The sequence below is a fragment of the Lithobates pipiens genome, unplaced genomic scaffold (assembly GCF_037356315.1).
Source record: "Lithobates pipiens isolate NorthernLeopardFrog02 unplaced genomic scaffold, aLitPip1_a1.2 Scaffold_22, whole genome shotgun sequence".
NCBI lineage: Eukaryota > Metazoa > Chordata > Amphibia > Anura > Ranidae > Lithobates > Lithobates pipiens.
Genome location: NW_027507784.1, coordinates 169,235,751 through 169,249,980, shown reverse-complemented (window position 1 = coordinate 169,249,980; position 14,230 = coordinate 169,235,751). Strand labels below are relative to the sequence as shown.

The following is a 14,230-nucleotide window of genomic DNA, read 5'->3' as shown; positions in this document are numbered from 1 at the left end:
ACAAACGTCACATTTAGTACTGAGTATTTGATTTGCCCCTGCACATTTTCAGGGAAGGATCAAATGGGTAAGAGATCATCTGAGGATATATTTCACAAATGTAAACAGATGTTTCCAATCGGAGGGAGCCTTTGCAAAAGCCTCTACAGAAATATAAATTTGATATATATGAAGATACGTAGTGCAAATTGCAGTGGACTGTTCGTTTTGTAAATCCATCCATGTATGGAGGAGGTGAATGCCTGCCCCCCCTTTCCCTATTGGACTTCACATCCTTGGAAGCAATGTTGTGATGAGCATCAGAATGTTCCTTTTCTAATATGCTTGATGTTCTTTTTTTGCAATTGTGAAAATATAGAATATAATATATAAAAAACAAAAATTAAAAAAACAAACAAAAAAAACAAAAAACAAAGAAACAATCACACACAAAAGAAAAAACAACAACAACAACAAAAAACAAACACCACACACACACACACACACCAGGTGTTCCCTATTGCAGCTCTAAAATAACCTTTGAAATCTGAAAGCAAAATCTTAACACTGCTACTAATTTTGGCCAGCAATCACGCTGTGCTAACAACCACTGATACATCCAGGAACTGTCACTTCTATACACTCAACTTAGAGATGGAATTATTAACTTTTTCTACATTATTCTGAAACACAGTGAAAGGGTTGCAGCTACATCAGTGACGCCAATTGAAAAACTTTTGTGCAGACCACAAGACAAGCAACTACTCTGGCAAAAATGACAGTTATATAATTTAAAGTCGATTATTTATTTACAATCGAAAAATCGAGAACGAACAGAAAAATCGAAATTCACGCACTTACCACTTGCTTTTTTCCCATTATCAAAAGTCAATGCTCATGTAGGATGCTGGAAAGTTCCTTTACACAACACAGCTAAAGGCAGATCTTCTTAATCCCCCCCTCCCTCCCGAAATATCCCTCCAGATAAACTCCTGGATTATAAAGGTTAGAACCTTCTGTCCTTTATGAAACAGGTCACAGCCTTTATACAACCAGAAGACACAATCATCACAACAAAAATGGCTAACAACCCTTGTACTTGTAAGAATCTACATGACTCGGTCATTGTTTCATTTGTAAATAATAAAAGTCCCACTGAACATAACCAAATCCACTACAAAATTAAATTCAATATTTTCTTTTCCTTCCTTGCTTCTATTTATCCTTCCTTTATATTCAGCACCATAATTAAAAATTGTTTTTTTTTTTTTTAAATCAGGTAAACATGATATTTTGAATGTTAACCACTTGCTTACTGGGCACTTAAACACCCTTCCTGCTCAGACCAATTTTCAGCTTTCGGCGCTCTCACACTTTGAATGACAATTACTCAGTCATGCAACACTGTACCCAAATGAATTTTTTGTCCTTTTTTTCCCCACAAATAGAGCTTTCTTTTGGTGGTATTTGATCACCTCTGGGGTTTTTATTTTTTGCGCTATAAATGAAAAAAGACCGAAATTTTTGAAAAAAAACGCATATTTCTTTGTTTCTGTGACAGAATTATGCAAATTATTAATTTTTCTTCATAAATTTTGCCCACAATTTATACTGCTACATATCTTTGGTAAAAATAACCCAAATTAGTGGATATTATTTGGTCTTTGTGAAAGTTAGTCTACAAGCTGTGGTGCGAATCGCACAAAATTGATCACATCTGATGTACTGGTGGCCTATCTCGCTTCTTGTGACCCGAACAAGTCAGGAAAGTACAAATACCCCCCAAATGACCCCTTTTTGGAAAGTAGACATTCCAAGGTATTTAGTAAGAGGCCTAGTGGGCTTTTTGATTTTTTACCACAATTCTTTGCAAAATTAAGATTTTAATTTTTTTTTATTTTTCTCCACAAAATTGTCATTGTAATAGGTTATTTCTCTAACATGGCATGTGTATACCACAAATGACACCCCCCAAAAAATTCTGCTACTCCTCCTGAGTATTACAATACCACATGTGTGGGACTTTTTCACAGCCTGGCCACATAGAGAGGCCCAACATGCAGGTAGCGCCATCACGTGTTCTAGGAGCATAAATTACACATCTAACTTGTTGACTATTTATTACACTTTTGAAGCACCAGGACAATGACACGTGACACTGATGACAGATGGCACTGATACGTGGCAATGATGACACGTGGCACTGATGACAGATGGCACTAATATGTGGCACTGATGACACGTGGCACTAATACGTGGCACTAATACGAGGCGACTCAACCCACATCATAAAAAAAAAAACTATCAATAAATGCTGTATTACGTTCTGTTCATACTCCATTTTCTCTATTCTGCAAAAATCCTGGCTGATTCTGTTGCTCTCTAGCTCCACCTTCTGTTCATGTCCCAAATTCAGCTAGGGATATTACAGAACAGTGTTGGCAGCTCTGCACATGCTCAGTTTTCTGCGAGTTTCTATGCTGAGCATTTTCTCCCTATCACATCTGAGCAACCCATATGACTATAGAGTCACATATGCGAGTGTATACACAGTGGTAAATGGCAGCCCTCTCCCTCACTCCTCCATGCCCACTAACCAGCTAAACACAATGGGGGCAGGATGATATATGTAGATTCATGGAGGCTTTATCTCCCCTTCATTCTAAGACACAGGCTAGAGGGACGTGACACAGACTGTGACTGACAGAAACCAGCAAAACAATAATTTAATAATGATAATAATGATATAATTTCAAATATATACAGTATTTGTATGCCAATTTAAAACAGTTTGACATTGTTTTTTATTATTAAAATAATTACAGTGCCATCCTCCACATGTAGAACACAATACAATACAAATAACTGAACTATACTGTATAAATTGGTAAACCTAAAATAAAGTATTTGTTGTTTTTTTTAAAGCAGAGTTCCGCTGAATTTTTTTATTTTTTTTTTTAACGTCGGCAGTTACAAATACTGCAGCTGCTGACTTTATATGGACACTTACCTGTCCGGCGCACACGCGATGTCAGCACCCGAAGCCAATCTGTCCCTCGGCTCTCAGGTGGAGGAGCTGCCATCTTTGCTAAGGGAATCAGGAAGTGAAGTCTTGCGGGTTCACAGCCTGGTTCCCTACTGCGCATGCGCGAATCACACTGCGCGATCCCACTGGTCCCCGCTGTCTTCTGGGATTTGTGCATCTCCTAGAAGACAGCGAGGGGGACGGAGGAGGCGCCGGATATGGCATAAATAGCCACGGATACTGTGGCTATCTATGCCTGGAAGTGGGAGAAAATACCTGGATTATACAGGTATCTGCTCTCCCCTCCCCCCTGAAAGGTGCCAAATGTCACACCAGAGGGGGGGGGGGGGGGATTCCGAAAAGCGGAAGTTCCATTTTTGGGTGGAACTCCACTTTAAGATGTAAACCTCCGAAATTAAATAGGAACAAAGCCTATCCCTCTATAGTGTGTACTTGTCTCAATTAAAGCAGAGGTCTGCCAAATTTTTTTTTTACAAATACTGCAGCTGCTGACTTTTAAAATATGGACACTTACCTGTCCAAGGCACCCGCAATGTCAGCACCCAAAGCCGATCTGTCGCTCGGCTCTCGGGTGCTGCCACCGCCATCTTCAGTAAGGGAATCAGGTTCCCTACTGCGCATGCGCGAGTCGCGCTGCGCAATCCGGATGGTCCCTGTCTATTAGACAGGTATCTGCACCCCCCTCCTCCCTGAAAGGTACCAAATGTGACACCGGAGGGGTGGAGGGTTCTGAAATGCGGAGGTTCCTTTTTGTGTGAACCTCCGCTTTAAATCGATTGTAAAGGCTTGCTTTTTATGTTTTAAAAACAATAAACATGTCATACTTACCTGCTCTGTGCAATGGTTTTGCACAGAGCAGCCCGCTCTGTTCCGGCTCACAGTCTGCAGTGAAATCAGGGTCAGCAATTACAGTACAGGAGAAGAACCTGTACAACTGTGCAAGACTGAAGGCAGGAGGTCAGCTTTAAAGGCTCTATTCTCACCTTGGATTAGCAGAAACGTGGGCAGAAATGAGCATTTTGCGACACACTTGCAGTGCCATTATTTCTTACTGGCGCCCCAAATGTGAGAAGCTATTTCCATGTCAACACATTTGGCTCAGTGCCAACATTTGGTACATAAGATTTTTTAGCATGTTTTTGGAGCGGAGGAAGGCCCACTCAAATGAACACATGAAAACATGTTAAAAAACACCTGGAGTACCAGGGATTGGTTCTCTGTGTGACATCGGATGGCCATGCCCATGGATATATAAGAAAAGGCAGACAGTGGGAGACAACACAACGAAGGAAGACAGCATTAGAAGAAGATCTTTGCTTGTTTTTAGCGGGTAAGCGCTGGCGAGGAAGAAGACAGCTCAAGGAGAAGACAGCACCTAGGGGAAAAGAAACAATTGGAGGAAGAAGACATCGGTACCGGAGAAAGAAGACGGAGCTACGATGGGGGAATTTTTTTTAAATAAAAGGCCTTGTCAAAAACCGTCTCTTGTTTTTTTTCAACACTTCACTGCTTTTTGGGGTGAATTACCTCCTACCCATTCACATTGGAGGGGGCAGAATTCAGGGGCCCCCCCTCAAAGGGGGCTTCCGGATTCCCGATAAGCACCCTGCCTGCAGACCCCCATGACCACTGGCCAGAGTTTTGGGGAAGAGGCCCTTGTCCCCATCAACACCCCCAATGTTGAGGCCTGCCATGATTCCGGGGGGGGGGGGGGGGTTGGTGCTCGTTCGCCCCTCCCTTTCCTGCCAGGTTGCATGCTCGGATAAGGATCTGGTGTGGATTTTGGGAGGACCCCACACCATTTTTAAAAGAAATTTTGCTGTGGGGGTCCCTCTGAATCCATACTAGACCCGAAGGTTCCCCATACCCTTTTTTTTTTCACAATTTTTTTTTTATATACATTTAGCCGTCAGCGGGCAACTCTTATAACAGCTGATGACTCGGTTGTTAAAGACACAGCAGCTGGCTTCCCGGCCCACTCCTTAACAACCAGCTATATACAGTGTTTAAAAATAAAAACGCAAAACACATTTAAAAAAAAAAAAAAAATAGCATCACAAACACAACACTTGCGTTTCTGGTGCGATTCCACTGAAGTCTATTACGCTTAAAACACGCAAAAAAAAGACCCCAACCCTTTCCAAAAATGCGCCGGCTGCAAAACGCATAGATGTGAACATGTTACATGGACTATAGTGCGTGTCTGCAAACAAAAGCCATGCATAGGTGTGAACCTAGGGTAATTGTCCATTTTGACCAGAATTGCTTCATAAGCAATAGTTAATTTTAGTGGTACTGTCCTTAGGATGTATCGTGGTTTGACAGGCATAGCAGATTATATATATATTAATATTTTTTAATAAGATGCATCATACCCAGCTATGAGTAAGCGCTAGTTTTAGAGTGAAGCGCGTCAGATTTTTTCCTTTTTCCCTTTGCTGCTGTTATTTATGTGATGTGAGGTTTATTTTTGTTTGTTTTTTTTTGTTTTTTTTTTGTTTGAAGAAATAAAAGGCATTTTTTACTTTTCATCTGATCCGGAGTGCGGCTGTCCAGAGTTTGTTCATCCTTTATCTACTTGGTTTGTGCAATTAGCCTGCACCTGGGACCCCTACCTGCTTGGAGAACGAGCAATCTCTTGGTGGACTGACCTGGAGCGGTGGTTTCCTATTTCTCATGCATCATACCCAGTATTAGGTTTTGAATATTACTTGTGAGAAGCAACACAGTGGGGAACCAGGAAATGTATGGTTTTAGTATAGATCAATTTGGAACGAATAGTCTCTATTTAACGGTGTTCCCAGCAAATAGCAGTAGGAGGGTGGAGCCGAGCCTGTGACATCACACCACCACTACAGTCGGGTTTGTAGTGCTGAGCTAGCTAGCTAAAATGTGTTTTACATTGTGGGGGACAATAAACCTGTTATTTATACGGAGAGCACTATGGTCTTGCTTTTTTGTCTCATATAATATGTGGTGGAAATCGTGAAAGGAGAAAGAGCGGTTGCCTGAATTAAGGAGATGTTTGTCTGGATTTGACAGTGTCAGTCGGAGGATATTGATGAGCATTTTATCACTCCGGTCATCGATAGGGCACATAGAAAACAACTGCAACGCATCTGGGAGCTGCGGTAAAATGCATATACAGTATTAACATTTTACCTTAGTGCAGTGAGAGGCACCACATATCACTGCACTACTGTGCGAAGACATCAATAAAGTGTCACTTTTGATATTTCTAATAAACCCAAAAAAAAAGGAATGAAAAAAAAAAAAAAAAAAAAAAGGAAAGAGTGTGATGCGTTAAAATGCTCATTACCTTTTTACCTCTCCACAGCGCAATACCTAAAAACTGACAGTTGCCTGCACATTTAAAGCGATTGTAAAGTTGTTTTCATTGTTAACATAAATATATGTTATACTTACCTGTTCTGTGTAATGGTTTTGTACAGTGTAGCCCCAATCTTCCTCTTCTGTGGTCCCGGCCAATGCTTCTGACTCCTCCCCCTTTCTGCTCACAGGTTTTGACTGACAGCAGCAGGAGCCAATGTCTCTCACTGCTCTCAGCCCAGCCTGTGAGGCGGGGAGAAGAGCTGCTGCAGACATGCACAGCACTGTACTGAGTTTGGGCAAAGGTATTTTAGGGGGCCAGCTACTATTAAAAAGGTTTTCTACTTTCATGTAGAGAATTAATTAGGGTAAAAAAAAAAAAAAAGTACACACGATCAGATTTTTGGACAACCATCCATCCGTTGACATTTTTTTTTAACGAAAACCCTACTAATTAAAAGAAAATCGGACATTGGGTTAACATACGAAAAAATGTTATAGTCTGCACATCCAGCTTTTGTCGTACGAAAGGCCTCTGCTTTCAATATACAGCTGTGCTCATAAGTTTACATACCCTGGCAGAATTGATGATTTCTTGGCCATTTTTTAAAGAATATAAATGATAACACAAAAACGTTTCTTTCACTCATGGTTAGTGTTTGGCTGAAGCCATTTATTATCAATCAACTGTGTTTACTCTCTTTAAATCATAATGACAACAGAAACTACCCAAATGACCCCGATCAAAAGTTTACACACCCCAGTTCTTAATACCGTGTATTGCCCCCTTTAACATCAATGACAGCTTGAAGTCTTTTGTGGTATTTGTGGATGAGGCTCTATCTTCTCAGATGGTAAAGCTGCCCATTCCTCTTGGCAAAAAGCCTCCAGTTCCTGTAAATTCTTGGGCTGTCTTGCATGAACTGCATGTTTATGATCTCCCCAGAGTGGCTCAATGATATTGAGGTCAGGAGACTGACATGGCCACTCCAGAACTTTCACTTTATTCTGCTGTAGTCAATGTCAGGTTGACTTGGCCTTGTGTTTTGGATCATTGTCATGTTGGAATGTCCAAGTGCATCCCATGCGCAGCTTCCTGGCTGATGAATGCAAATGTTCCTCCAGTATTTTTTGATAACATACTGCATTCATCGTGCCATCAATTTTGACAAAATTTCCTGTGCCTTTGTAGCTCACACATCCCCAAAACATCAGTGATCCACCTCCGTGTTTCACAGTAGGAATGGTGTACCTTTCATCATAGGCCTTGTTGACTCCTCTCCAAATGTAGCCTTTATGGGTGTGGCCAAAAAGCTCAATTTTGGTCTCATCACTCCAAATGACTTTGTGCCAGAAGGTTTGAGGCTTGTCTCTGTGCTGTTATACTTTGCTGGGATACTTTGTGGCATTTGCATAGTAAAGGCTTCCTTCTGGCGGCTCGACCATGCAGCCCATCTTTCTTCAAGTGCCTCCTTATTGTGCATCTTGAAACAGCCACACCACATGTTTTCAGAGAGTCCTCTATTTCACCGGAAGTTATTTGTGGGTTTTTCTTTGCATCCCCAACAATTTTCCTGGTAGTTGTGACTTAAATTTTAGTTGGTCTACCTGACCATGGTTTGGTTTCAACTTCTTGATTCAAGTTTGAACGCTACTGATTGGCATTCTCAATTCCTTGAATATCTTTTTATATCCCTTTCCTGTTTTATACAGTTCAACTACCTTATCCCGCAGATCCTTTGACAATTCTTTTGCTTTCCTCATGACTCAGAATCCATAAACGTCAGTGCAGCACTGAATGAAAGATGCAAGAGTCTGTCAGGAGTCCAGAAACTCATTGACCTTTTATACACACACACTAATTACAAGCAGACGGACCACAGGTGAGAAGGTTACCTTTACTGGTAACCATGGTTACTTGTGTACATATTATCAGGTCAAAATCACCAAGGTATGTAAACTTTTGATTAGGGTCATTTGGGTAGTATCTGTTGTCATGATTTAAAGAGTAAACAGTTGATTGATAATAAATAGTTTCAGCCAAACACTAACCATGAGTGAAAGAAAAGTTTTTGTGTTATCATTCATATTCTCTGAAAAATTAGTAAGAAATCATAAATTCTGCCAAGGTATGTCAACTTATGAGCACAAGTGTGTGTGTGTTTATATATATATATATATATATATATATATATATATATATATATATATATATATATATATATATATATATATATATATATATATTTTTTTTTTTTTTTTTTTTTTTTTTTTTTTTCTGATCTCAATAAACACACTATAATATCGGTAAAAAAAGGGGGGGGATCCCTGCTTGATTATATTGTTTGCACCTGATTGGAGTAAATCTTCAGACATTATTTTTCAGATCCTTTAGTAAATCCCCGGCATGTGTCCTGTATGATGTCCTGATGCCAGGACTGTGTATGTCACATGGTCAGCCCACCCAGAGCAGAAACTCTACATCTGAGCAGAAACTCTACATCTGCTGTGGACATATCTTCATGGAGGGAAATACTTCATTTTCTGAGGAATTCAGAGAACTTCTGCCTCTGTTGCTCTAGCCTGAGAGTCTCATTCCTCCTGCTGCAGGTGCTAGAAACAGCAGGGAATGTAGAGCAGAGATGACACCACAATGGAGCTCAGTAATGATGGCTCTCTGGCAGTGTGTAGGATTATCACTAATAATAGCAGAGCTCTCCCTTCCCCCTCCCCTGATCACTGTACAGAATATGTGTGTACCCGGCCCCCCACCACACCCATCCCATCCTCAGGGTGACAATACATTGATTTCATCTCTCACCCGCTTTCCTTCCATTGTGGGGCTCCACTCAATCACAGCGATGTACACAGAGCTAGAACAGCCATCTGGTTGTCATGAGAACAGGGAGGAGGACCTTAGTTACATCACTCCATGTGATCAGATCATCTGACTGGGGGAGGGGCAGTGTTTCTAGGTGTTTCATCAGATTAGGCGACCCGTCAGAATGTTTAACGGAAGTGACGTTCTGTCGCCGCTGTAGTGTCATATTTTGCTGCCTATCACAGGATGCTGCGGAAGTGACGTTGCCGCCAGAAATTGCGTACTGCGCATGCGCGATGCGTTCCAAACACTCGCGCCGTGCATTCCAACATAGTTTCGGCAATACAGTTCAGCGAAACCATCACATAATGTTACGGAAGTGATGTAAAACACAACACAAACACTGGGCCGTGCGTTACAACACTAATACTTCCCTTGTTACCTAGTATCATTATTTACCAACCATGCTGAGCTACGTGCGGACAATGTTCAGTGTCCTCATCCCTATCCGCGAGCTTCAATGTTCAGTGTCCTCATCCCTATCCCCCTGCTTCAATGTTCAGTGTCCTCATCCTTATCCCCGTGCTTCAATGTTCAGTGTCCTCATCCTTATCCCTGTGCTTCAATGTTCAGTGTCCTCATCCTTATCCCCGTGCTTCAATGTTCAGTGTCCTCATCCTTATCCTGTGCTTCAATGTTCAGTGTCCTCATCCTTATCCCTGTGCTTTAATGTTCAGTGTCCTCATCCCTATCCCCGTGCTTCAATGTTCAGTGTCCTCATCCTTATCCCTGTGCTTCAATGTTCAGTGCCTCATCCTTATCCCCGAGCTTCAATGTTCAGTGTCCTCATCCATATCCCCCTGCTTCAATGTTCAGTGTCCTCATCCTTATCCCCGTGCTTCACTGTTCAGTGCCTCATCCTTATCCCCGAGCTTCAATGTTCAGTGTCCTCATCCTTATCCCCGAGCTTCAATGTTCAGTGTCCTCATCCTTATCCCCGAGCTTCAATGTTCAGTGTCCTCATCCCTATCCGCGAGCTTCAATGTTCAGTGTCCTCATCCCTATCCCCCTGCTTCAATGTTCAGTGTCCTCATCCTTATCCCCGTGCTTCAATGTTCAGTGTCCTCATCCTTATCCCTGTGCTTCAATGTTCAGTGTCCTCATCCTTATCCCTGTGCTTCAATGTTCAGTGTCCTCATCCCTATCCCTGTGCTTCAATGTTCAGTGTCCTCATCCTTATCCCTGTGCTTCAATGTTCAGTGCCTCATCCTTATCCCCGAGCTTCAATGTTCAGTGTCCTCATCCATATCCCCCTGCTTCAATGTTCAGTGTCCTCATCCTTATCCCCGTGCTTCACTGTTCAGTGCCTCATCCTTATCCCCGAGCTTCAATGTTCAGTGTCCTCATCCTTATCCCCGAGCTTCAATGTTCAGTGTCCTCATCCTTATCCCCGAGCTTCAATGTTCAGTGTACTCATCCCTATCCGCGAGCTTCAATGTTCAGTGTCCTCATCCCTATCCCCCTGCTTCATTGTTCAGTGTCCTCATCCTTATCCCCGTGCTTCAATGTTCAGTGTCCTCATCCATATCCCCCTGCTTCAATGTTCAGTGTCCTCATCCTTATCCCCGTGCTTCAATGTTCAGTGCCTCATCCCTATCCGCGAGCTTCAATGTTCAGTGTCCTCATCCTTATCCCCAAGCTTCAATGTTCAGTGTCCTCATCCCTATCCGCGAGCTTCAATGTTCAGTGTCCTCATCCCTATCCCCCTGCTTCAATGTTCAGTGTCCTCATCCTTATCCCTGTGCTTCAATGTTCAGTGTCCTCATCCTTATCCCCCTGCTTCGATGAGGACACTGAACATTGAAGCATGGGGATAAGGATGAGGACACTGAACATTGAAGCTCGCGGATAGGGATGAGGACACTGAACATTGAAGCATGGGGATAAGGATGAGGACAGTGAACATTGAAGCCTGGGGATAGGGATGAGGACACTGAACATTGAAGCTCGGGGATAAGGATGAGGACACTGAACATTGAAGCTCGGGGATAAGGATGAGGCACTGAACAGTGAAGCACGGGGATAAGGATGAGGACACTGAACATTGAAGCAGGGGGATATGGATGAGGACACTGAACATTGAAGCTCGCGGATAGGGATGAGGACACTGAACATTGAAGCTCGGGGATAAGGATGAGGACACTGAACATTGAAGCTCGGCGATAAGGATGAGGCACTGAACATTGAAGCACAGGGATAAGGATGAGGACACTGAACATTGAAGCACAGGGATAGGGATGAGGACACTGAACATTAAAGCACAGGGATAAGGATGAGGACACTGAACATTGAAGCACAGGGATAAGGATGAGGACACTGAACATTGAAGCACGGGGATAAGGATGAGGACACTGAACATTGAAGCAGGGGGATAGGGATGAGGACACTGAACATTGAAGCTCGCGGATAGGGATGAGGACACTGAACATTGACGGCACGTAGCTCAGCATGGTTGGTAAATAATGATACTAGGTAACAAGGGAAGTATTAGTGTTGTAACGCACGGCCCAGTGTTTGTGTTGTGTTTAACATCACTTCCGTAACATTATGTGATGGTTTCGCTGAACTGTATTGCCGAAACTATGTTGGAACGCACGGCGCGAGTGTTTGGAACGCATCGCGCATGCGCAGTACGCAATTTCTGGCGGCAACGTTACTTCCGCAGCATCCTGTGATAGGCAGCAAAATATGACACTACACCGCCAGGTTTGTACTATGCAAAACTCCGGTGGGTGTAAAAAGATGTCCGCTTCCCCCCTTCTCAGTGTATCCTTACTATGGAGGAGTTCGGGGTGTAGCAAGATGGTTGTGACGGAACGTCACTTCCGTTACACATTCTGACGGGTCGCCAAATCTGATGAAACACAGGCTAGTGAGCTCTGTATGGAAGGAGAGTTGTACTATGAGTATAGTCCATGCAGGAGAGGGATTGTGACAGCTAGATCTACGGTATGCCAGGGGTAATGTGACTGAGCTCTGACCCACTGTGTAGTATGGTGGGCACTCTGAGACTAATGGGCACTGTTTCGGCAGGTAACAAGATGGAAAATCACTCACTGCAACACAGTCTCTGTGTGAGGAGGGAGAGCCGTCGGATGATCTCATATGTTTACATTTGAGATCATCTCTCATTGGATATGTCAACCACCTGGTAAATGGCCGCTGTGAGTGGCCACATCCAACGATCTGTGATTGGCTGCAGCCAAGGAACACAGCCACCGCAGATTGTCCCCGATGCCCATCCGCAGGGAGCGTGTCTCCGGGAGGATGTACATGGACACCCTCCTGGCTCACACAGATATACTGTAGCAAAAGAGCACGTACAGGCAGATTAACGTACCTGTATGTTGCCCTTTAAGAGGTGGCGCGTGCGCCCGCAGGGAGCACCTTGATTGCAGGTCCCATGGACCGGATGTCTGCGGGGATACCCGCGATCGTCTCACAGAGAGGAAGAACGGGGAGATGCTAATGTAAACAAGCATCTCCCAGTTCTGCCTAGTGTCACTGATCACAGCTCCCTGTAATTGGGAGCGCTGATCAGTGATGTGTCACACACAGCCCCTCCCCCCCACAGTTAGAATCACTCCCTAGGACACACTTAACCCCTACAGCGCCACCTAATGGTTAACCTCTTCACCGCCAGTGACATTTTTACAGTAATAAATGCAATTTTTTAGCATTGATCGCTGATTAAAGCCAATGGTCCCAAAAATGTGTCAACATTTTTCGATGTGTCCGCCATGATGTCGCAGTCACAATAAAAATCGCTGATCGCTACCATTACTAGTAAAAAAAAAAAAATCAATAAAAATGCCATAAAACTATCCCCTATTTTGTAGACACTATAACTTTTGTGCAAACCAATCAATAAACGCTTATTGCTATTTGTTTTACCAAAAATACGTAGAAGAATGCATATCGGCCTAAACTAAGGAAACATTTTTAAAAAAATATTTTTGGGGGATATTTATTATAGCAAAAAGTAAAAAATAATGTGTTTTTTTCAAAATTGTTGCTATTTTTTTGTTTATCGCGCAAAAAATACTAGCTCGTTATGCCTTTGCCTTACAGGGTTTATTTTTATGTTTTTTTTCCCAGGTTAACTTCCTCTTTAACCACTTCAATACTGGGCACTTTTGCCCCTTTCTGCCCAGGACAATTTACAGCTTTCAGCATTGTCGCACTTTGAATGACAATTGAGCGTCATGCAACACTGTACCCAAATTACATTTTAATAATATTTTTCCCATAAATAGAGCTTTCTTTTGGTGGTATTTGTTCACCACTGGGGTTGTTATTTTATGTAAACAAACTAAAAACGATCCAAATTTTTGAACCAATAGGTGGCACTGGCAAGCGGCATCGATGGGCACTGGCAGGTGGCTGTGATGGGCACTGATAGGTGGTTGTGATGGGCACTGATAGGCAGTACTGATTGGCACCGACAGGTAGCACTGATGGGCAGCACTGATGATGAGGTATTGGAGGGGTACTGACAGGTGTTACTGCTGGGCACTTATTGGCACTGTGGTGAGCACTGATTGGCACTGACATCCGTTTCTGATGAGCACTTATTGGCAGCTGTGGTGGCACATCTGATGGGGCTGAGCTGATAATCAATGTGCTGATTATCAGCTGTGATTGGTCACAGCTGATCACGTGGTAAGGAGCCTCCGTCAAAGGCTCCATACCACGATTGGAGATGCCCCTGTGTCCTGCTGGACTTCATATGATGCCCAGTCAGGATAACTGAACCACCGCCCGGCTGTCGTTCTGCTATAGGCTGGGCGGGAAGTGGTTAAAATTGTACTAAACCCACAACAGTAATCGTCCTGTATATGCATGCTTGTTATACTTCTTGTGGAACCTAAGGGGTTAAAGCGGTTGTATAGTCATTTTTATAGGTTTAACCTACAGGTAAGCCTATAATAAGGCTTACCTGTAGGTAAAAAACATATCTCCTAAACCTGTACAGTTTAGGAGATATTACCCTC

General features: G+C 42.9%; 1 protein-coding gene across 1 annotated transcript in view; it reads right to left on the bottom strand.

Moving 5' to 3' along the window:
* TMEM237 (transmembrane protein 237) overlaps positions 1-14,230 on the bottom strand; it is an 86,103-nt gene that overhangs the window by 47,889 nt on the left and 23,984 nt on the right. The window contains exon 2 of the mRNA XM_077450161.1: positions 9,177-9,203. Within this exon, the coding sequence (XP_077306287.1) occupies positions 9,177-9,203 (27 nt within the window). The remainder of the gene's footprint in view (positions 1-9,176; positions 9,204-14,230) is intronic.